We start from the raw sequence: 25,434 nt of genomic DNA, 5'->3' as shown, positions 1-25,434 counted from the left end.
TCTACTGCACTGAGGGAGATTTTACTACTGGAATTGAGAAAGGAGACTGCATCTTTCAATTACTGCAACTACAGACTAGTCCTACAACTTGCCAAATGACTCCCGTCCTAATATCTGAGAACGTAATACAATAAATTGACGATTCTCATTATATTTCTATTTTTCTAAATCAAACGAAAATTGAGACGATATGTCAGAAGATAGATTCCATCACACTAAAAGGAAATTTCCTGATTTCTATTCCGTACCAATGCCAGTTCAAAGCAGACAAGAAGACATTTATTAATAAAAATACGGTTATCCAAGGCCAACCATTTCTCCTTCCTGAGTTGACAGTCCCTAACGCCAAAGAAGAAGTGCCAGAAATTATTTTAAAAGATTCTCTCTCTCTCTCTCTTTCTCTCTCTTTCTCTCTCTCTCTCTCTTTCTCTCTCTCTCTCTCTCTCTCTCTCTCTCTCTCTCTCTCTCTCTCTCTCTCTCTCTCTCTCTCTCTCTCGATAACATCCACACAGTCAAAACAGAATGAGATTCAACCGGGCATACTGAAACATCTAAAAGACCGTCCCGTCAACCATTGGAGTATCATACCATATATCTTACTAATGATCACTGTTATCTCAATTACCGTCCAGTATATTAAGAAATTTCAATCAAAAGAGAATCCACATCCAGTACAAGATGACCACTCTACAGAAGAAGATGATCCTACAGTTCCTGTACCTAATCCAAGAGCATTTTCATTCCTTGAAATATGCCACGAACTCGCATGGGAGGAGTTATGGATGCCGCCCCTGTGCTATGTTTATAGACCTAGAGTATGCTGCTTTTGCATTATGGTTTATTGAATTGTGATATTAATTATTTTGCATTTTCGCAATTATATGGACGGCACGTCCATACGTGCCTTGTTGCTTTAATGGCGTTATATGAGAGACATATTAATGTCACAAATGAAGATTATCTCCGGTCGCTTTTGCACGGTTATTCAATGTGAATTTTTAAGCTTAAAGGGCTTTTGTGTCTATAATATAAACTATATTGCTGTGAATAATATTTATATAAATGAATGTAAGAGATATACTTACCCTTGTCTGCTATGAGGATCGTCAATTTGCAGAGGCATGAATCCAAGAGTTTGCATATAATGTCTATATTCCGAGAAAAATCCATAACAAAGTTCTGTATGCCACATTTCCAGGTCTTCGTTTGCCATTTTATCTGTGATTTGAATCGCGTGTGATGGGTATAGAGAATGGTCTCTGGTAGAAGCAGCTTTTAACCGCCACCTGAAAGATACAACAATTAATAATTATTATGCTATGTAAATAGTGCAGCAGGCCTAGAAAGTAGCATGTCCATTTTTTTCTTTTTTATTTTACCACGTCGAAATGTGTCTTCAGCGATTATTAGCTCAAAATGTATGAATTATTTTGTGTTGACGTCAGCTAAAATTCAATTCTATCATTATGATTATATGAATTTTCTTCATGTTATAATGATATATATATATATATATATATATATATATATATATATATATATATATATATATATATATATATATATATATATGCCTGCATGCAGGGCTTCGGCAAAAGCTTTGCCAATGCCAGATTTTACATACCAAATAAATGGTGTAAGATCACATCGTTAAATCCTCCGTATATCAATGGGTACCAATAGAATAGACTAGTTTCGCGATGCCTCGCTCGTCAGTATTCGGCTAGATACGAATTGATACACCGACGGTTCAATGATGTGTCTTAATATTTCGCACCTCAGGTGCCGAGCTACAAAAGTGCCATCTACTCTGATGACCAAGAAGTAGAAACACGACTCAAAAAGAGAAGTTTTCCACAATCTTTTGAGCTGTATTAAAAGTTGCCTGCATGCAGGGCTTCGGCAAAAGCTTTGCCAATGCCAGATTTTTACATACCAAATAAATAGTGTAAGATCACATCGTTAAATCCTCCGTATATCAATGGGTACCAATAGAATAGACTAGTTTCGCGATGCCTCGCTCGTCAGTATTCGGCTAGGTACGAATTGATACACCGACGGTTCAATGATGTGTCTTAATATTTCGCACCTCAGGTGCCGAGCTACAAAAGTGCCATCTACTCTGATGACCAAGAAGTAGAAACACGACTCAAAAAGAGAAGTTTTCCACAATCTTTTGAGCTGTATTAAAAGTTGCCTGCATGCAGGGCTTCTATTGGTACCCATTGATATACGGAGGATTTAACGATGTGATCTTACACCATTTATTTGGTATGTAAAAGTAGATGGCACTTTTGTAGCTCGGCACCTGAGGTGCGAAATATTAAGACACATCATTGAACCGTCGGTGTATCAATTCGTACCTAGCCGAATACTGACGAGCGAGGCATCGCGAAACTAGTCTATTCTATTGGTACCCACTGATATACGAAGGATTTAACGATGTGATCTTACACCATTTATTTGGTATGTAAAATCTGGCATTGGCAAAGCTTTTGCCGAAGCCCTGCATGCAGGCAACTTTTAATACAGCTCAAAAGATTGTGGAAAACTTCTCTTTTTGAGTCGTGTTTCTACTTCTTGGTCATCAGAGTAGATGGCACTTTTGTAGCTCGGCACCTGAGGTGCGAAATATTAAGACACATCATTGAACCGTCGGTGTATCAATTCGTACCTAGCCGAATACTGACGAGCGAGGCATCGCGAAACTAGTCTATTCTATTGGTACCCATTGATATACGGAGGATTTAACGATGTGATCTTACACCATTTATTTGGTATGTAAAATCTGGCATTGGCAAAGCTTTTGCCGAAGCCCTGCATGCAGGCAACTTTTAATACAGCTCAAAAGATTGTGGAAAACTTCTCTTTTTGAGTCGTGTTTCTACTTCTTGGTCATCAGAGTAGATGGCACTTTTGTAGCTCGGCACCTGAGGTGCGAAATATTAAGACACATCATTGAACCGTCGGTGTATCAATTCGTACCTAGCCGAATACTGACGAGCGAGGCATCGCGAAACTAGTCTATTCTATTGGTACCCATTGATATACGGAGGATTTAACGATGTGATCTTACACCATTTATTTGGTATGTAAAATATATATATATATATATATATATATATATATATATATATATATATATATATATATATATATATATATATATATATATATATATATATATATATATGCCTGCATGCAGGGCTTCGGCAAAAGCTTTGCCAATGCCAGATTTTACATACCAAATAAATGGTGTAAGATCACATCGTTAAATCCTCCGTATATCAATGGGTACCAATAGAATAGACTAGTTTCGCGATGCCTCGCTCGTCAGTATTCGGCTAGATACGAATTGATACACCGACGGTTCAATGATGTGTCTTAATATTTCGCACCTCAGGTGCCGAGCTACAAAAGTGCCATCTACTCTGATGACCAAGAAGTAGAAACACGACTCAAAAAGAGAAGTTTTCCACAATCTTTTGAGCTGTATTAAAAGTTGCCTGCATGCAGGGCTTCGGCAAAAGCTTTGCCAATGCCAGATTTTACATACCAAATAAATGGTGTAAGATCACATCGTTAAATCCTCCGTATATCAATGGGTACCAATAGAATAGACTAGTTTCGCGATGCCTCGCTCGTCAGTATTCAGCTAGGAACGAATTGATACACCGACGGTTCAATGATGTGTCTTAATATTTCGCACCTCAGGTGCCGAGCTACAAAAGTGCCATCTACTCTGATGACCAAGAAGTAGAAACACGACTCAAAAAGAGAAGTTTTCCACAATCTTTTGAGCTGTATTAAAAGTTGCCTGCATGCAGGGCTTCGGCAAAAGCTTTGCCAATGCCAGATTTTACATACCAAATAAATAGTGTAAGATCACATCGTTAAATCCTCCGTATATCAATGGGTACCAATAGAATAGACTAGTTTCGCGATGCCTCGCTCGTCAGTATTCGGCTAGGTACGAATTGATACACCGACGGTTCAATGATGTGTCTTAATATTTCGCACCTCAGGTGCCGAGCTACAAAAGTGCCATCTACTCTGATGACCAAGAAGTAGAAACACGACTCAAAAAGAGAAGTTTTCCACAATCTTTTGAGCTGTATTAAAAGTTGCCTGCATGCAGGGCTTCTATTGGTACCCATTGATATACGGAGGATTTAACGATGTGATCTTACACCATTTATTTGGTATGTAAAAGTAGATGGCACTTTTGTAGCTCGGCACCTGAGGTGCGAAATATTAAGACACATCATTGAACCGTCGGTGTATCAATTCGTACCTAGCCGAATACTGACGAGCGAGGCATCGCGAAACTAGTCTATTCTATTGGTATCCACTGATATACGAAGGATTTAACGATGTGATCTTACACCATTTATTTGGTATGTAAAATCTGGCATTGGCAAAGCTTTTGCCGAAGCCCTGCATGCAGGCAACTTTTAATACAGCTCAAAAGATTGTGGAAAACTTCTCTTTTTGAGTCGTGTTTCTACTTCTTGGTCATCAGAGTAGATGGCACTTTTGTAGCTCGGCACCTGAGGTGCGAAATATTAAGACACATCATTGAACCGTCGGTGTATCAATTCGTACCTAGCCGAATACTGACGAGCGAGGCATCGCGAAACTAGTCTATTCTATTGGTACCCATTGATATACGGAGGATTTAACGATGTGATCTTACACCATTTATTTGGTATGTAAAATCTGGCATTGGCAAAGCTTTTGCCGAAGCCCTGCATGCAGGCAACTTTTAATACAGCTCAAAAGATTGTGGAAAACTTCTCTTTTTGAGTCGTGTTTCTACTTCTTGGTCATCAGAGTAGATGGCACTTTTGTAGCTCGGCACCTGAGGTGCGAAATATTAAGACACATCATTGAACCGTCGGTGTATCAATTCGTACCTAGCCGAATACTGACGAGCGAGGCATCGCGAAACTAGTCTATTCTATTGGTACCCATTGATATACGGAGGATTTAACGATGTGATCTTACACCATTTATTTGGTATGTAATATATATATATATATATATATATATATATATATATATATATATATATATATATATATATATATATATATATATATATATATATATAGTAGTGTGTATTTGTACGACCAAAATGAGGAGGAGGTCAATGACCTGGATATCTGTTAGTCTAGGGTGAATATTAATTAGTTTAATTAACGCCATTTGAGTAAATTAAAAAAAGGGGAGGGGAATATATGATATTTTGTATGCAAAATGAGGAATGATTATGCATTAATGAAAATCAGTGACCATGATAATGATTTATATGAGTACCACACCATTAGAAAAAATTCATCCATGATAAAAATTCTCTAACGCCAACCTGATGTATTAAAAGTAATCCAATGTGTATTGTAAAATATATTCTTGATTGTTCCTTCTCCCCTAAGCATGAGTACATATCTAAAGATCTTTAATTATAAAATAACAGTCGAATGCACACGTAGCAGAAGATTACTAAAAATATATTCTTCATAAACTATTCTTTGTTGATTATTAACCATGATTTGCAATCTATGATAATTGTAACATAACACGCGTATGCAAAAAGGAGCTACCGGAATTCCATAAAGTATTGTGACTTGTGAATGCCCGCTGAACGGTTGGCAAGATACGTGGGTGCATAAATTAAGAAATATTTCCCTCTTAATATGAAAAATAATTCCTATTTAATACATTTACGATTGCACATGCAGACACTTACTTAAAAAGTGAGAAGCGTGCTCACTAATGTCGTGAAGGGGATGCAAATTTTGGTTTCCACTCTACTGAATAGAACCTCATATTTTATGCATTTGAACAGTAATAATTAAAAAATACGCGTGCTTCATTACAATGTAGTGTATATTATAATTTTATAAATTAAAACCAGCCAGGTATAAACGTATATGCCACTTTATATCAAGCAGATAAGATTTAACAGGTAAAAGGGGGAGAAGTGTACTTTTGAAGTGTGTAAAATTAATAATTCTTAGCTGAGCGCTTTCGGTTTTAAAGCCATCTTCGGAGCTATGCTACAATAAAAGATCTCTAATGAATAATTGATCTTAGAATTCAAAGTTTAACTTACGTCAAAAAGGTCAAAATACCACTATGAAGAGAGATGGGTTCCATTTATGATATGAAATACTTCTGTTTCTTATGTAGTTTTTTATTGGTTGGAAAAAACCTTGTCTGTCTGTTTAAAAAATTGTTCAATTTGCTGTTGGTTATTTTTGTATCCAGAAAAGTTAAACATCAAGAACGAGCACAAAGGACTTTCACACGAAAATTACATTATATATAAAACGAATATTTGATCATGGTAAGGTCAAAAAGACCTTACCATTTGAATACTGCGGTGTCAGATAGCAGAATGGTCGCCTCGCATGGAGGATTTTTAATGACAGTCGATGTAGACAGGGTGTGCTCGTTAAGGTGTCTTCACATTTTCCCATATAAAGTGACAGTTGACATATGACATTTTTAGCAATTGGATTGAACAACTTTTCAACAAAGTCTGTAGTTACATAAATCTGGTTTTTAAAAAATAATGAAATACATATTGAAAAGAGACTTAAGGTCTAGGATAAATCAATTGACAAGTTATCCTCCACAAACCAAACTCGAATCGGTTTTGAAAATTAATACATGATGTAAAGAAACTTGATGGTGAAGTTTAAAAAATTTTTAATTTCAAAGAACATAGACCCCAACAAATGTTCTCAAATCACCTCACTACTTCAATTTTGCCTTTCTCAAGATTTCTTCATCTTCAACAACAAAATTTACAGACAACCAGAAGGTCTAGCAATGGGAAATCCTTTATCCCCACTACTTGCAGATCTTTTCCTAGATTCTCTTGAAAATAATTTTGTCCATTCACATCCACAAATAATCCTATGGTACAGATATGTTGATGATATTTTAGCATTTATAGAAGATCCTCCTTCAGAACCTAACAACATTCTTTCAATAATTAATAACCTACATCCAGCAATTAAGTTCACATTAGAGTTAGAAACCAACAACATGATCAATTTTCTAGACCTAACCATCAAAAAGAATACATCTTCCACTTCTTCATCGTCTACTACTTTAGAATACTCAGTATTTAGAAAACCTACTCAAACAGACCATATTATACCCATATCATCTAACCATCCTTTTCAACATAAGATGGCAGCTATTCAATGTTATGTCCACAGACTTCTTAACATCCCCATGTCCCAAAACAATTACAACAACGAAATTTCAATTATTAAACAAATAGCAAACAACAATGGTTTCCCCTCTTCTACTGTAGATAAGGTCATTAGAAGATCAATACTCAAAAAGAGACTAAACCAAGCTTTTAACACAGAGAACGAACCCAACACTACAGCTATTTATAGATTCTTATCCTACTTAGGGCCAATTTCAGAAAAAGTATCAAGATTACTTTGTAATAAAGTCAGTAACCTTAACATATCTTTCAAAACGAAAAATAACATCAAATCCATCTTCAGCCACACCAAAGATAAAATCGACAAACTAAATAAAAGTGGTATTTACAAACTGTCTTGTGGGGATTGTAACATGACTTATGTGGGCAGGACTATGAGGACCCTATCTCAGAGGATCAAAGAACATCTCAACATTCCAGAAAAATCAAATTTTGGTTATCATGTTAAATTTAGCAACCATTCCTTCTCTCCTTCCGAAAACAGTACAATTTTACATAACATCCCAATCAAAAACTATTAGGTCTGGATCCCGCGTATGAAAAAAAAGTTGATTAATAGCAAGCTGAAAATTTGTTAATAGCTTAAGGGTGTCTAGTCGAATAAACTTTGATATGTGTGAACACTGGCACAGGGGTAGTTTTAATTGTGGAACAGGTTAAAAATTTGGAACGGTCACAGCACGAAAACGGCACATTTATTTTGTCCGACAGAACAGACTTAAACTCTTCGAACAGAGATTAAACTCTCATGCAAAAATCAGACTGCTATTTATCACCAAATGGGCGTTTTAATGAGTGGAACATGTAGAATATGTCAAATGACAGGAATTATGACAGGTAATAAATAGCAGTCTGATTTTTTCATGAGAGTTTAATCTCTGTTCGGAGAGTTTAAGTCTGTTCTGTCGGACAAAATAAATGTGCCGTTTTCGTGCTGTGACCGTTCCAAATTTTTAACCTGTTCCACAATTAATACTACCCCTGTTTCAGTGTTCCCATATATCAAAGTTTATTCGACTAGACACCCTTAAGCTATTAACAAATTTTCAGCTTGCTATTAATCAACTTTTTTTTCATACGCGGGATCCAGACCTATATAGACAAATGAACCTTTTAGAAGATCTAGAGATAACTAAAGAAATGAAACTTAATCCTGATTTTTGCTTGAATACACAAATCAATCTTAATTACAACTATAAACCTTTGTTCAGACTCTTGTGGGAGACTCTGGAGGAAGAAGTTTGACCTCATGCAATCAAAAAATAATTTTTAAATTTTTTTTAATTCTTTACTAAAGCATCATTTAAAACAATATTTGTAATAAATCATTTGGCAGCTTATTCTTTAAAAATCACATTTCACAAAATTCATTGTTAATTTATTTCCCATCTTCCTAAAAAACTTCACCATCAAGTTTCTTTACATCATGTATTAATTTTCAAAACCGATTCGAGTTTGGTTTGTGGAGGATAACTTGTCAATTGGTTTATCCTAGACCTTAAGTCTCTTTTCAATATGTATCTCATTATTTTTTAAAAACCAGATTTATGTAACTACAGACTTTGTTGAAAAGTTGTTCAATCCAATTGCTAAAAATGTCATTTTCCAACTGTCACTTTATATGAGAAAATGTGAAGACACCTTAACGAGCACACCCTGTCTACATCGACTGTCATTAAAAATCCTCCATGCGAGGCGACCATTCTGCTATCTGACACCGCAGTATTCAAATGGTAAGGTCTTTTTGACCTTACCATGATCAAATATTCGTTTTATATATAATGTAATTTTCGTGTGAAAGTCCTTTGTGCTCGTTCTTGATGTTTAACTTTTCTGGATACAAAAATAACCAACAGCAAATTGAACAATTTTTTAAACAGACAGACAAGGTTTTTTCCAACCAATAAAAAACTACATAAGAAACAGAAGTATTTCATATCATAAATGGAACCCATCTCTCTTCATAGTGGTATTTTGACCTTTTTGACGTAAGTTAAACTTTGAATTCTAAGATCAATTATTCATTAGAGTTCTTTTATTGTAGCATAGCTCCGAAGATGGCTTTATAAGCTGAAAGCGCTCAGCTAAGAATTATTAATTTTACACACTTCAAAAGTATACTTCTCCCCCTTTTACCTGTTGTCATAAGTGTGTACAAAACTATTTCAGTCTTTACATTAGATAAGATTTAGTTCGATATCATATAGATTATAGCAATTTATGCATTTTTTAAAGATTGAATAATTTCTGTGGTATTAAAACACACTAGGGGGGTGTGGCATACATTTCATTGGCTGGTCACCTGCTCATGGGTAATAAAGTGTATTAAAAAGCAGGGATTTTAAAATTGTAAAAATTTGAGCCCAACCCATACCATTAAGCTATAAAACCGTAGGTACTACCCACCACTAAAGTAGTTTGACTAATATTACCTTGTTGTTTTCACGTACCCTAAATGAAAGAAAAACTTGCTGTACCGGTATGTGCGAGGTCAAGTCGTAAAATTATAAATCATTTAAAAATGCCACCTGATGTGATGACTCCTAGTGGAGTTAAAAACATAGAAAACAGTGAAAGGGCCTTAAACCGTAGTTGTGAAGTGATTTTAGTGCGCACCGGAATAAAACTCTAAAACTCTTAAAACATGACATGTGAACAAAAACTAATATGTGTACTTGTGCTTAAAAAAGTGGGCGTAAACATCAAACTTGCTAATAAAATTCCTAGTCGGTTTGGATTATGAAAGTGATAAAAAACATCGGGTTTAAAATGGACATGTGAACAAAAACTAATATGTGTACGGGGTGCTTAAAGGAGGACGGAAACATCAGACGTGACAATCAAATTCGCCGTCGGCTTGGATTACGAAAGTGATAAAAAACATCGGGTTTAAAATGGACATAGTGAACAAAAACTAGTACGGAGATGTGTAAAAGAGGACGGAAACATCAGACGTGACAATAAAATTCGCCCTCGGTTTGGATTACCAAAGTGATAAAAAACATCGGGTTTAAAATGGACATAGTGAACAAAAACTAGTACGGGGGTGTGTAAAAGAGGACGGAAACATCAGACGTGTTAATAAAATTCGCCGTCGGCTTGGATTACGAAAGTGAGAAAAAACATCGCGTTTTAAAATGGATATAGTGAACAAAAACTAGTACGGGGGTGCTTAAAAAGTGAACGCTAGCATCTGACTTGCTAGTGAAATCTTAACGGCCGTTTGGATTACGAAAGTGATAAAAAAGCATCGCGTTTTAAAATGGACATAGTGAACAAAACCTAGTACGGAGGTGCTTAAAAAGTGAACGCTAGCATCTGACTTGCTAGTGAAATCTTAACGGCGGTTTGGATTACGAAAGTGAGAGAAACATCGTGTTTTAAAATGGACATAGTGGATAAAAACTAGTACGGGGGATGCTTAAAAAAGTGAACGCTAGCATCTGACTTGCTAGTGAAATCTTAACGACGGTTTGGATTACGAAAGTGATAAAAAGGCATCGCGTTTTAAAATGGACATAGTGGATAAAAACTAGTACGGGGGTGCTTAAAAAAGTGAACGCTAGCATCTGACTTGCTAGTGAAATCTTAACGACGGTTTGGATTACGAAAGTGATAAAAAGCATCGCGTTTTAAAATCGACATAGTGAACAAAAACTAGTACGGGGGTACTTAAAAAGTGGGTGCTAACATCAGTGTTGCTAATAAAATTCGACGTCGGTTTGGATTACGAAAGTGATAAAAAAACATCGGGTTTAAAATGGACATAAGCATCGGGTTGAAAATGGACATAGTGAACAAAACTAATACGTGTACTTTAAAAAGCTGGTGTATGACGATGACGGTGATGTCAATCACAATTTGTGTCCATCATGTTTTTGAGACTCTTCGCGGAGTACGCGGCTCATATCACTGAACATTCGACTGGAAATTTGAATGAAATTAGTGAGCGTATTTGTGCTTGTTGGAATAATAATTTGTTGAACTACATACTGTATTGTTTAACTTTCATTTCGGGATATGTTCAAAAAACTATAAGGTAATATTAATAAAATAAATACTTTAAATAATATTTCAGTTCTTTTCTTAACCCACACCTGACTTTTCTTTGTTGTGTTTTTTAACTATCTAAATTAATAACATTGTGTTATTGGTTTAAATAGGTAAACACACAGATATTCTAAAATGAAAATTTTTCTTTCGGGATATATGTCCAAAAACTATATGGTAATCTTAATAAAATAAAAAGTTTAGATAATATCTCAGTTTTTTCATAACCCACACCTGACTTTTCTGTGTTGTTTTTTAACTATCTAAATTAATAACATTGTGTTATTAGTTTAAATAGGTAAACACACATATATTCTAAAATGAAACTTTTACTTGCATTTTGGGATATGTTCAAAAAAAAATGTTTAGCAATATTAATAAAATACATATTTTAGATAATATGTGGTTTAACCCACATGACTTAATCAGACAAACGAGTCAAAAAGACCAACAACCAGCGAAATATGATAAAATATAATAAAACTATGTAAAATTCGCTAAAAAAACCGAGGAAAACAAACCAAAATAATTGGAAAATAACTGATTATATATGCGAAGGATGTAATTAAAGGTGAAACGAGACTAAAGACCAAAAATCGGCGAACTATGTTAAAATATAACAAAACTATGTAAAATTCACTCAAAAACGAGTAAAACCAATCAAAAACATTGACAAATAACTGATTTGAGTGACAAAACCAAAAATTTCTTTAAAGCAAAAAGTGAAAAACGAGTAAAACCAACCAAAAAACATTGACAAATAACTGATTATACATCCGACAGACGTTATCAAAGGACAAACGAGACAAAAGACCGAAAAATCTGTGAATGATGTTAAAATATAATAAAACTTTGTAAAATTCACTCAAAACGAGTAAAACCAACAAAAAAACTTTGACAAATAACTGATTATGTATCCGACAGACGTTATCAAAGGACAAACGAGACAAAAGACCGAAATTCGGCGAACGATTTTAAAATATAATAAAACTTAGTAAAATTCACTCAAAACGAGGAAAATCAACCAAAAACATTGAGAAATAACTGATTATATATCCAACGGATGTAATCAAAGAAAAAACGAGACAAAAAGACCTAAAATATGGTAAAATACAATAAAACTGTGAAAAATGTCTCAAATACGTGAAAACCCGGTCAAAAACATTGACAAATAACTGATTATATTTACGACAGACGAAATCAAAGGACAAACGAAACAAAAGACCAAAAATCGGTGAACTATGTTAACACATAATAAAATTATGTAAAATTCACTCATAAACAAGTAAACCCAATCAAAAACATTGACAAATAACTGATTTGAGTTGCAAAACCAAAAAATTTTTTTAAAGCAAAGAGTGAAAAACGAGTAAAACCAACCAAAAAAAACATTGATAAATAACTGATTACGTATCCGACACACGTAATCAAAGGACAAACGAACCAAAGACCGAAAATTGGCAAACGATGTTAAAATATAATAAAACTATGTAAAATTCACTCAAAACGAGAAAAACCAAATAAAAACATTGGATAATAACTGATTATATATCCGACAGACGTTATCAAAGGACAAACGAGACAAAAGACCGAAAATCGCCGAACTATGTTAAAATATAATGAAACTATGTAAAATTCACTTAAAATGAGTAAAACCAATCAAAAACATTGACAAATAACTGATTATATATCCAACGGATGTAATCAAAGAAAAAACGAGACAAAAAGACCTAAAATATGGTAAAATACAATAAAACTGTGAAAAATGTCTCAAATACGTGAAAACCCGGTCAAAAACATTGACATATAACTGAATATATTTACGACAGACGAAATCAAAGGACAAACGAAACAAAACGACCTAAAATCGGTGAACTATGTTAACACATAATAAAATTATTTAAAATTCACTTAAAAACAAGTAAAACCAATGAAAAAACATTGACAAATAACTGATTATATATACGACAGACATAATCAAAACAGAAATGAGACAAAAAGACCGAAAATTGAACTATGTTATAATATAATAAAACTATGTAAAATTCACTCATAAACAAGTAAACCCAATCAAAAACATTGACAAATAACTGATTTGAGTTGCAAAACCAAAAAATTTTTTTAAAGCAAAGAGTGAAAAACGAGTAAAAGCAACCAAAAAAAACATTGATAAATAACTGATTACGTATCCGACACACGTAATCAAAGGACAAACGAACCAAAGACCGAAAATTGGCAAACGATGTTAAAATATAATAAAACTATGTAAAATTAACTCAAAAACGAGCAAAACTAACCAAAAACATTGGATAATCACTGAATATATATCCAATGGATGTAATCAAAGAAAAAACGAGACAAAAAAGACCGAAGATACGCTAAAATACAATAAAACTAAAAAATATACTCAAAAAACGTGAAAACCCGGTCAAAAACAATGACAAATAACTGATTATATTTACGACAGACACAATCAAAATACAAACGAGACAAAAGACCGAACATCGGTGAACTATTTTAAAACATAATATATTATTTAAAATTCACTTAAAAAACAAGTAAACCCAATCAAAAACATTGACAAATAATTGATTATATATAATATGATAGACTTAATCAAAGGACAAATGAGACAAAAGAAAGAAAATCGACAAACTATGTTAAAATATACTAAAACTATGTAAAATTCACTCAAGAAAAAACGAGGAAAACCAACCAAAAACATTGGCAAATAACTGATATATATCCGACGGGCATAATTAAAGAAAAACGAGGCAAAGAGAGCTAAAATATGCTAAAATAAAAAAAACGTGAACATTCGGTCAAAAAACATCGTCAAAAAGCTGATTACATATCCGACGGACGTAAACAGCAGAAAAATGAGATAAAAGACCAAAAATCAGCGAAATATATGTTAAAATACAATAAAACTCTGTATAATACACTCAAAACGTGGAAAACCAATCAGAAACATTCTCAAATAACTGATTACACATCCAACGTACGTAATCATGGGAGAAACTGCGAAATAAGCAAATATATAATGAAAAGTAAAAACACACCTCACATAAAAATATAATACTGTTAGCGTTTGATTTAAAACCAACAAAAATAGATCACACATTGTTGTAAATACCTATTTAGGAATAAAAGACACCTGAACTCAGTATTATGCGACAACCTCAACTTGTCTGATAAAACGCTATTTGTAAAAACAGATATAGTTTCCAATTATTTTTGTTATAATACAGAATATTTGATGACCGTATTCTACACAATAACAGTGAATGGATGCTACTGATGATGATACAGTCTCAAAGCTATATTGTCATACTCAACTAGGATTAATGGAATATCGCAATACTTATCAAAACTTTTTGACTCGCCCGTTTGTGTACGCCCCGCTCAAATCGTCAGATTTCTGAAATATGCACTCTTTTGCATGTACTTAACTTACCTTATCTTAATCTGACAATTTCGAGTATTTTTAAAAATAGATTTTTTTTCAGGGACCCACCTTAACGAATGCCCCTGTGTTAAGAGCCAATATATGGTAGAGGTACATCTGCAGGGTACCAAGTTTCTTCCCATACGATAATCTGACGCACTCGAGTAACGGCAAAAAATCCCCCGCGAGGGCTCCACTACCAAAATGATATTCTATCATTAGTTTGAAAAAGTTAAGACACCTAGGTGTTTAAACCTAAATTTAAGATGAAGATCAATACGTAAGTATAGCATTATCAATAAGGAAATGAAGCTTGTTGACATATCATACTTAAATAGATTATCTTTGTCTTTCCTTTTGCAAATCTCATCTTTTCATCTTTAATTACACTAGTTTTTCACCGTTGTGGTCTGTTGTTCGGTTTTTTAATTGAAGTTTGTGACAAATTTTTTAAATCAGAAAAGTCGTAATACCTATTTGAAGTCTTTACATTTATATTGTTCTATACATACTTTTTATCACTAACAGTGGCATTTGTAGTTTCCCTTGCATTTTGAAAAAAAAACAGACAAGTAATATGGCATGCCATAGATAGAACTTATTTTTAGCGGTTTACATGCCACTATGTATAGAGTTATCTTCCATACAGGAATGTCCCGACTCTAAAAATTTATTTTTAATAACATTTTGAAAATGATATATTTTTTGAACAGCCCCATAACAGTAAGACCACAAAATACTGATTACGATACTGTCCTCCGCAGGTATAAGAAAATACTAGTACACTTATTTCACTTACATAATTTTAGACACATTTTGATAAGAAGTCGAGTATACATAATGCTTTCAATTTCAGAACTTCCTTGTCTACCGTTAATATCTGACCAGGCAAAAACGGTGAGCTACATTTAGAAATGCGGCTTTTCTTAATTTTCATAAATGACGTGGAAAATTAATTTTATTCATGTGTTAGTAAAAAAACTACCCCTTTGTATTGAATTTAAAAATGAGCTATATATATATTTCTGAATTGTTCATTTTTTCCCTTTTCGTTGATATATAACCATATTATATTGTTTTATGATAAAATTCCCTGTAAGGGTGAACTATCCTGATTCCAATAGTCAAATAATAAAAATAATATGAGTTTTAGGGAGATATTTCTTTTTAAAACATTAATTCAAAAATCTTTTCTTAATTTTCATAAATGACATGGAAAATTAATTTTATTCATATAAATTTTTGCATTATGCGGAGAAGAGACATTCGCCCCGCTAACGTAAAAATGAACCCAGCATAGATGAGCGAAAACCGATTCTCACTTATTTCACTTACATAATTTGGGACATATTTTGATAAGAAGTCGAGTATACATAATGATTTTAATTTCAGAACTTCCTTGTCTACCTTTAATTTCTGACCAGGAAAAACGGTAAGCTACATTTGGAAATGCGGCTTTTCTTAATTTTCATAAATGACGTGGAAAATTAATTTTATTCATGTGTTAGTAAAAAAACTACCCCTTTGTATTGAATTTAAAAATGAGCTATATATATTTCTGAATTGTTCATTTTTTCCCTTTTCGTTGATATATAACAATATTATATTGTTTTATGATAAAATTCCCTGTAAGGGTGAACTACCCTGATCCCAATAGTCAAATAATAAAAATAATATGAGTTTTAGGGAGATATCTCTTTTTAAAACATTAATTCAAAAAATCTTTTCTTAATTTTCATAAATGACATGGAAAATTAATTTTATTCATATAAATTTTTGCATTATGCGGAGAAGAGACATTCGCCCCGCTAATGTAAAAATGAACCCAGCATAGATGAGCGAAAACCGATTCGCTTCTTATTCACCCACGTAATAGGGGTAAATAGTATTCAGGTATTTTTGTAAATTATTATAATTTAAATCTCGAGTAGTTGACGATTATATTTTTTACTAATTAAAATACAAAAAAAAGTCGTAGAAAAAGTATAGTATTCTACTCGCATGTAATGGCTATTACTCACGATGATAAATTACGACACTCGCCCACGGATCGTGTCGCAAACTTCATCATCGCGAGTAATAGCCATTACATGCGAGTAGAATACTATATTTTTTCTACGACTTTTTTTTTAAATTTAATTAGTAAAAAATATAATCGTCAACTACTCGAGATTTAGATTATAATAATTTACAAAAATACCTAAATGCTATTTACCCCTATTACGTGGGTGAATAAGAAGCGAATCGGTTTTCGCTCATCTATGCTGGGTTCATTTTTACATTAGCGGGGCGAATGTCTCTTCTCCGCATAATGCAAAAATTTATATGAATAAAATTAATTTTCCATGTCATTTATGAAAATTAAGAAAAGATTTTTTGAATTAATATTTTAAAAAGAGATATCTCCCTAAAACTCATATTATTTTTATTATTTGACTATTGGAATCAGGGTAGTTCACCCTTACAGGGAATTTTATCATAAAACAATATAATATGGTTATATATCAACGAAAAGGGAAAAAATGAACAATTCAGAAATATATATAGCTCATTTTTAAATTCAATACAAAGGGGTAGTTTTTTTACTAACACATGAATAAAATTAATTTTCCACGTCATTTATGAAAATTAAGAAAAGCCGCATTTCCAAATGTAGCTCACCGTTTTTGCCTGGTCAGAAATTAACGGTAGACAAGGAAGTTCTGAAATTGAAAGCATTATGTATACTCGATTTCTTATCAAAATGTGTCCCAAATTATGTAAGTGAAATAAGTGTACTAGTATTTTCTTATACCTGCGGAGGACAGTATCGTAATCAGTATTTTGTGGTCTTACTATTATGGGGCTGTTCAAAAAATATATCATTTTCAAAATGTTATTAAAAATAAATTTTTAGAGTCGGGACATTCCTGTATGGAAGATAATTCTATACATAGTGGCATGTAAACCGCTAAAAATCAGTTCTATCTATGGTATGCCATATTACTTGTCTGTTTTTTTTTTTCAAAATGCAAGGGAAACTACAAATGCCACTGTTAGTGATAAAAAGTATGTATAGAACAATATAAATGTAAAGACTTCAAATAGGTATTACGACTTTTCTGATTTAAATAATTTGTCACAAACTTCAATTAAAAAACCGAACAACAGACCACAACGGTAAAAAACTAGTGTAATTAAAGATGAAAAGATGAGATTTGCAAAAGGAAAGACAAAAATAATCTATTTAAGTATGATATGCCAACAAGCTTCATTTCCTTATTGATAATGCTATACTTACGTATTGATCTCCATCTTAAATTTAGGTTTAAACACCTAGGTGTCTTAACTTTTTCAAACTAATGATAGAATATCATTTTGGTAGTGGAGCCCTCGCGGGGGATTTTTTGCCGTTACTCGAGTGCGTCAGATTATCGTATGGGAAGAAACTTGGTACCCTGCAGATGTACCTCTACCATATATTGGCTCTTAACACAGGGGCATTCGTTAAGGTGGGGCCCTGAAAAAAAATCTATTTTTAAAAATACTCAAAATTGTCAGATTAAGATAAGGTAAGTTAAGTACATGCAAAAGAGTGCATATTTCAGAAATCTGACGATTTGAGCGGGGCGTACACAAACGGGCGAGTCAAAAAGTTTTGATAAGTATTGCGATATTCACTTAATCCTAGTTGAGTATGACAATATAGCTTTGAGACTGTATCATCATCAGTAGCATCTATTCACTGTTATTGTGTAGAATACGGTCATCAAATATTCTGTATTATAACAAAAATAATTGGAAACCATATCTGTTTTTACAAATAGCGTTTTATCAGACAAGTTGAGGTTGTCGCATAATACTGAGTTCAGGTGTCTTTTATTCCTAAATAGGTATTTACAACAATATGTGATCTATTTTTGTTGGTTTTAAATCAAACGCTAACAGTATTATATTTTTATGTGAGGTGTGTTTTTACTTTTCATTATATATTTGCTTATTTCGCAGTTTCTCCCATGATTACGTACGTTGGATGTGTAATCAGTTATTTGAGAATGTTTCTGATTGGTTTTCGACGTTTTGAGTGTATTATACAGAGTTTTATTGTATTTTAACATATATTTCGCTGATTTTTGGTCTTTTTATCTCATTTTTCTGCTGTGTTTACGTCCGTCGGATATGTAATCAGCTTTTTGACGATGTTTTTTGACCGGGTTTTCACGTTTTTTTTTGTATTTCAGCATATTTTAGCTCTCTTTGCCTCGTTTTTCTTTAATTATGCCCGTCGGATATATATCAGTTATTTGCCAATGTTTTTGGTTGGTTTTCCTCGTTTTTTTTTTAGTGAATATTACATAGTTTTAGTATATTTTAACATAGTTTGTCGATTTTCTTTCTTTTGTCTCATTTGTCCTTTGATTAAGTCTATCATATAATCAATTATTTAATTTTAAATAATATATTATGTTTTAAAATAGTTCACCGATGTTCGGTCTTTTTTGTCTCGTTTTTTCTTTGATTACATCCATTGGATATATATTCAGTGATTATCCAATGTTTTTGGTTAGTTTTGCTCGTTTTTGAGTGAATTTTACATAGTTTTATTATATTTTAACATCGTTTGCCAATTTTCGGTCTTTGGTTCGTTTGTCCTTTGATTACGTGTGTCGGATACGTAATCAGTTATTTATCAATGTTTTTTTTGGTTGGTTTTACTCGTTTTTCACTTTTTGCTTTAAAGAAACTTTTTGGTTTTGCAACTCAAATCAGTTATTTGTCAATGTTTTTGATTGGGTTTACTCGTTTATGAGTGAATTTTACATAGTTTTATAATATTATAACATAGTTCACCAATTTTCGGTCTTTTTGTCTCATTTCTGTTTTGATTATGTCTGTCGTATATATAATCAGTTATTTGTCAATGTTTTTTCATTGGTTTTACTCGTTTTTAAGTGAATTTTAAATAATTTTATTATGTGTTAACATAGTTCACCGATTTTAGGTCGTTTGTCCTTTGATTTTGACTGTCGTAAATATATTCAGTTATATGTCAATGTTTTTGACCGGGTTTTCACGTATTTGAGACATTTTTCACAGTTTTATTGTATTTTACCATATTTTAGGTGTTTTTGTCTCGTTTTTTCTTTGATTACATCCGTTGGATATATAATCAGTTATTTGTCAATGTTTTTGATTGGTTTTACTCATTTTAAGTGAATTTTACATAGTTTCATTATATTTTAACCTAGTTCGGCGATTTTCGGTCTTTTGTCTCGTTTGTCCTTTGATAACGTCTGTCGGATATATAATCAGTTATTTTTAATGTTTTTATTTGGTTTTCCTCGTTTTGAGTGAATTTTACATAGTTTTATTATATTTTAACATCGTTTGCCAATTTTCGGTCTTTGGTTCGTTTGTCCTTTGATTACGTGTGTCGGATACGTACTCAGTTATTTATCAATGTTTTTTTTGGTTAGTTTTACTCGTTTTTCACTCTTTGCTTTAAAAAAATTTTTTGGTTTTGCAACTCAAATCAGTTATTTGTCAATGTTTTTGATTGGGTTTACTTGTTTATGAGTGAATTTTACATAATTTTATTATGTGTTAACATAGTTCACCGATTTTTGGTCTTTTGTTTCGTTTGTCCTTTGATTTCGTCTGTCGTAAATATAATCAGTTATTTGTCAATGTTTTTGACCGGGTTTTCACGTATTTGACACATTTTTCACAGTTTTATTGTATTTTACCATATTTTAGGTCTTTTTGTCTCGTTTTTTCTTTGATTACATCCGTTGGATATATAATCAGTTATTTCTCAATGTTTTTGGTTGGTTTTCCTCGTTTTGAGTGAATTTTACAAAGTTTTATTATATTTTAACATCGTTCGCCGAATTTCGGTCTTTTGTCTCGTTTGTCCTTTGATAACGTCTGTCGGATACATAAGCAGTTATTTGTCAATGTTTTTTGGTTGGTTTTACTCGTTTTTCACTTTTTGCTTTAAAGAAATTTTTGGTTTTGTCACTCAAATCAGTTATTTGTCAATGTTTTTGATTGGTTTTACTCGTTTTTGAGTGAATTTTACATAGTTTTGTTATATTTTAACATAGTTCGCCGATTTTCGGTCTTTAGTCTCGTTTCACCTTCAATTACATCCTTCGCATATATAATCAGTTATTTTCCAATTATTTTGGTTTGTTTTCCTCGGTTTTTTTAGCGAATTTTACATAGTTTTATTATATTTTATCATATTTCGCTGGTTGTTGGTCTTTTTGACTCGTTTGTCTGATTATGTCTGTCGAATAATATATAATCAGTTATTTGTCAATGTTTTTTTGGTTGGTTTTTTTTCACTTTTTTGAGTATATTTTTACAGTTTTTTTTGTATTTTAACATATTTTCGGTCTCTTTGTCTCGTTTTTCTTTGATTACGTCCATCGGATATATAATCCGTTATTTACCAATGTTTTTGGTCGGTTTTCCTACTTTTGAGTGAATTTTACTTAGTTTTATTATATTTTAACATCCTTCACCGATTTTTGATCTTTCATCTCGTTTGCCCATTGATTATGTCTGTCGTAAATATAATCAATTATTTGCCAATATTTTTGACCGGTTTTTCACGTTTTTTGGGTGAATTTTACATAGCTTTTTTTTGTATTTTAGCATATTTTTGGCCTCTTTGTCTCGTTTTGCTTTGATTACGTCCATCGGATATATAATCCGTTATTTTCCAATGTTTTTGGTTGGTTTTCCTATTTTTGAGTGAATTTTACATAGTTTTATTATATTTAACATTGTTCACCGATTTTCGGTTTCATCTCGTTTGTCCTTTGATTATGTCTGTCGTAAATATAATCAGTTATTTGTCAATGTTTTTGACCGGGTTTTACTTTTTTGAGTGAATTTTACATAGTTTTATTATATTTTAACATATTTCGTCCTTTTTCGGTCTTTTGTCTGGTTCGTCCTTTGATTAGGTGTGTCGTATATATAATCAGTTATTTGTCAATGTTTTTTATTAATATTTCTCGTTTTTAATTCTTTGCTTTAAAGAAATTTTTTGGTTTTTGGCAGTCATGTGTGGGTTAAACCACATATTATCTAAAATATGTATTTTATTAATATTGTTAAACATTTTTTTTGAACATATCCCAAAATGCAAATAAAATTTTCATTTTAGAATATATGTGTGTTTACCTATTTAAACAAATAACATAATGTTATTAATTTAGATAGTTAAAAAACAACACAGAAAAGTCAGGTGTGGGTTATGAAAAAACTGAGATATAATCTAAACTTTTTATTTTATTAAGATTACCATATAGTTTTTGGACATATATCCCGAAAGAAAAATTTTCATTTTAGAATATATGTGTGTTTACCTATTTAAACCAATAACACAATGTTATTAATTTAGATAGTTAAAAAAAAACAACAAAGAAAAGTCAGGTGTGGTTTAAGGAAAACTGAGATATTATCTAAACTTTTTATTTTATTAAGATTACCATATAGTTTTTGGACATATATCCCGAAAGAAAAATTTTCATTAATATGTGTGTTTACCTATTTAAACCAATAACACAATGTTATTAATTTAGATAGTTAAAAAACACAACAAAGAAAAGTCAGGTGTGGGTTAAGAAAAGAACTGAAATATTATTTAAAGTATTTATTTTATTAATATTACCTTATAGTTTTTTGAACATATCCCGAAATGAAAGTTAAACAATACAGTATGTAGTTCAACAAATTATTATTCCAACAAGCACAAATACGCTCACTAATTTCATTCAAATTTCCAGTCGAATGTTCAGTGATATGAGCCGCGTACTCCACGAAGAGTCTCAAAAACATGATGGACACAAATTGTGATTGACATCACCGTCATCGTCATACACCAGCTTTTTAAAGTACACGTATTAGTTTTGTTCACTATGTCCATTTTCAACCCGATGCTTATGTACATTTTAAACCCGATGTTTTTTTATCACTTTCGTAATACAAACCGACGACGAATTTTATTAGCAACCCCGATGTTAGCACCCACTTTTTAAGCACCCCCGTACTAGTTTTTGTTCACTATGTCGATTTTAAAACGCGATGCTTTTTTATCACTTTCGTAATCCAAACCGTCGTTAAGATTTCACTAGCAAGTCAGATGCTAGCGTTCACTTTTTTAAGCACGCCCGTACTAGTTTTTATCCACTATGTCCATTTTAAAACGCGATGCTTTTTTATCACTTTCGTAATCCAAACCGTCGTTAAGATTTCACTAGCAAGTCAGATGCTAGCGTTCACTTTTTTAAGCACCCCCGTACTAGTTTTTATCCACTATGTCCATTTTAAAACACGATGTTTTTTCTCACTTTCGTAATCCAAACCGCCGGTGAATTTTATTAGCAACCACGATGTTAGCGTCCACTTTTTAAGCACCTCCGTACTAGGTTTTGTTCACTATGTCCATTTTAAAACGCGATGCTTTTTTATCACTTTCGTAATCCAAACGGCCGTTAAGATTTCACTAGCAAGTCAGATGCTAGCGTTCACTTTTTAAGCACCCCCGTACTAGTTTTTGTTCACTATATCCATTTTAAAACGCGATGTTTTTTCTCACTTTCGTAATCCAAGCCGACGGCTAATTTTATTGTCACGTCTGATGTTTCCGTCCTCTTTTAAGCACCCCCGTACACATATTAGTTTTTGTTCACATGTCCATTTTAAACCCGATGTTTTTTATCACTTTCATAATCCAAATCGACTAGGAATTTTATTAGCAAGTTTGATGTTTACGCCCTTTTTTAAGCACCCCCGTACACATATTAGTTTTTGTTCACATGTCATGTTTTAAGAGTTTTAGAGTTTTATTCCGGTGCGCACTAAAATCTGCTTTCACTGTTTTCTATATTTTTAACTCCACTAGGAGTCATCACATCAGGTGACATTTTTAAATGATTTATAATTTTACGACTTGACCTCGCACATACCGGTACAGCAAGTTTTTCTTTCATTTAGGGTACGTGAAAACAACAAGGTAATATTAGTCAAACTACTTTAGTGGGGGGTAGTACCTACGGTTTTATAGCTTAATAGTATGGGTTGGGCTCAAATTTTTACAATTTTAAAATCCCTGCTTTTTAATACACTTTATTACGCATGAGCAGATGACCAGCCAATGAAATGTATGCCACACCCCCCTAGTGTGTTTTAATACCACAGAAATTATTCAATCTTTAAAAAATGCATAAATTGCTATAATCTATATGATATCGAACTAAATCTTATCTGCTTGATATAAAGTGGCATATACGTTTATACCTGGCTGGTTTTAATTTATAAAATTATAATATACACTACATTGTAATGAAGTACGCGTACTTTTTAATTATTACTGTTCAAATGCATAAAATATGAGGTTCTATTCAGTAGAGTGGAAACCAAAATTTGCATCCCCTTCACGACATTAGTGAGCACGCTTCTCACTTTTTAAGTAAGTGTCTGCATGTGCAATCGTAAATGTATTAAATAGGAATTATTTTTCAAATTAAGAGGGAAATATTTCTTAATTTATGCACCCACGTATCTTGCCAACCGTTCAGCGGGCATTCACAAGTCACAATACTTTATGGAATTCCGGTAGCTCCTTTTTGCACACGCGTGTTATGTTACAATTATCATAGATTGCAAATCATGGTTAATAATCAACAAAGAATAGTTTATGAAGAATATATTTTTAGTAATCTTCTGCTACGTGTGCATTTTTTTTTTTTTTTTTTTTTTTTTTTTTATTTAATGTTGTAATATTTACAATCTGTCCTCAACTGAGAACAATAGGTAAATTATTTGACAAAAATTGAAAATTTTGACCTGTAGAGGGAGATCCAGTGATCACCCTCTTTACATAAATTAAATTAAAACAAATTAAAATAAGTTTAGTTATCACAGATTATTCGAATCTTCTTGCTAGATCCACTACTTTGAATCTCTTCAGGCGTCGTACATCATTGTGGTCATCAGTAAGGTTGCTGGCTAACTCATTTGGATGAGATTCTAGTCTCTTGGAATATTTTTTGTAATATTCCGTTATTACTGTTTTTATGGATGGCACATTGAGGTCTTGCTCTATCACATAGTTTGGCACGTACCAAGGGGCATTCAGCATTGTTCTACGGACTTTGTTCTGGAATCTCTGCAATATTTCTAGGTTAGTTTGACTGGCTGTCCCCCAAAGTTGGATACCATAGGTCCACACTGGTTTTAATATAGTTTTATATATCAGCAGTTTGTTTTCAAGTGATAGTTGAGATTTACGACCGATGATCCAGTACATTTCTCGAAATTTTATTCCTAGTTGTTTTCTTTTTGTAAAAATGTGTTTTTGCCAAGTTAATCTCCTATCAAGATGGATTCCTAGGTACTTGACAGTATCGGTTTGTGGGAGTTGAGTTTCATTTAGTGTTACAGATGGACATGTTTGTCTTCTCATGGTGAAGGTTACGTGGATGGATTTACTCTCATTCGCCTTTATCTTCCATTTTTTAAGCCATATTTGTATATTATTAAGGTCTTTCTGAAGGGTTCTGGATGCTGTATTTGGATCATGGTGAGAGGCTAGTACAGCAGTGTCATCAGCAAAAGTTGCACACGTTGTTTTGTTACTTGTGGGTAGGTCAGCAGTGTAGAGCAAGTACAATATCGGTCCCAAGACACT

General features: G+C 32.7%; 1 protein-coding gene across 1 annotated transcript in view; it reads right to left on the bottom strand.

Moving 5' to 3' along the window:
- LOC114343637 (KICSTOR complex protein SZT2) overlaps window positions 1-25,434 on the bottom strand; it is a 997,370-nt gene that overhangs the window by 683,098 nt on the left and 288,838 nt on the right. The window contains exon 7 of the mRNA XM_050663023.1: window positions 1,086-1,286. Coding sequence (XP_050518980.1) covers window positions 1,086-1,286 — 201 coding nt within the window. The remainder of the gene's footprint in view (window positions 1-1,085; window positions 1,287-25,434) is intronic.

The sequence above is a fragment of the Diabrotica virgifera genome, chromosome 10 (genome assembly GCF_917563875.1).
Source record: "Diabrotica virgifera virgifera chromosome 10, PGI_DIABVI_V3a".
Lineage (NCBI taxonomy): Eukaryota > Metazoa > Arthropoda > Insecta > Coleoptera > Chrysomelidae > Diabrotica > Diabrotica virgifera.
Note: the sequence above shows the minus strand (reverse complement) of the source record. Positions and strands in the feature narration are given on the sequence as shown.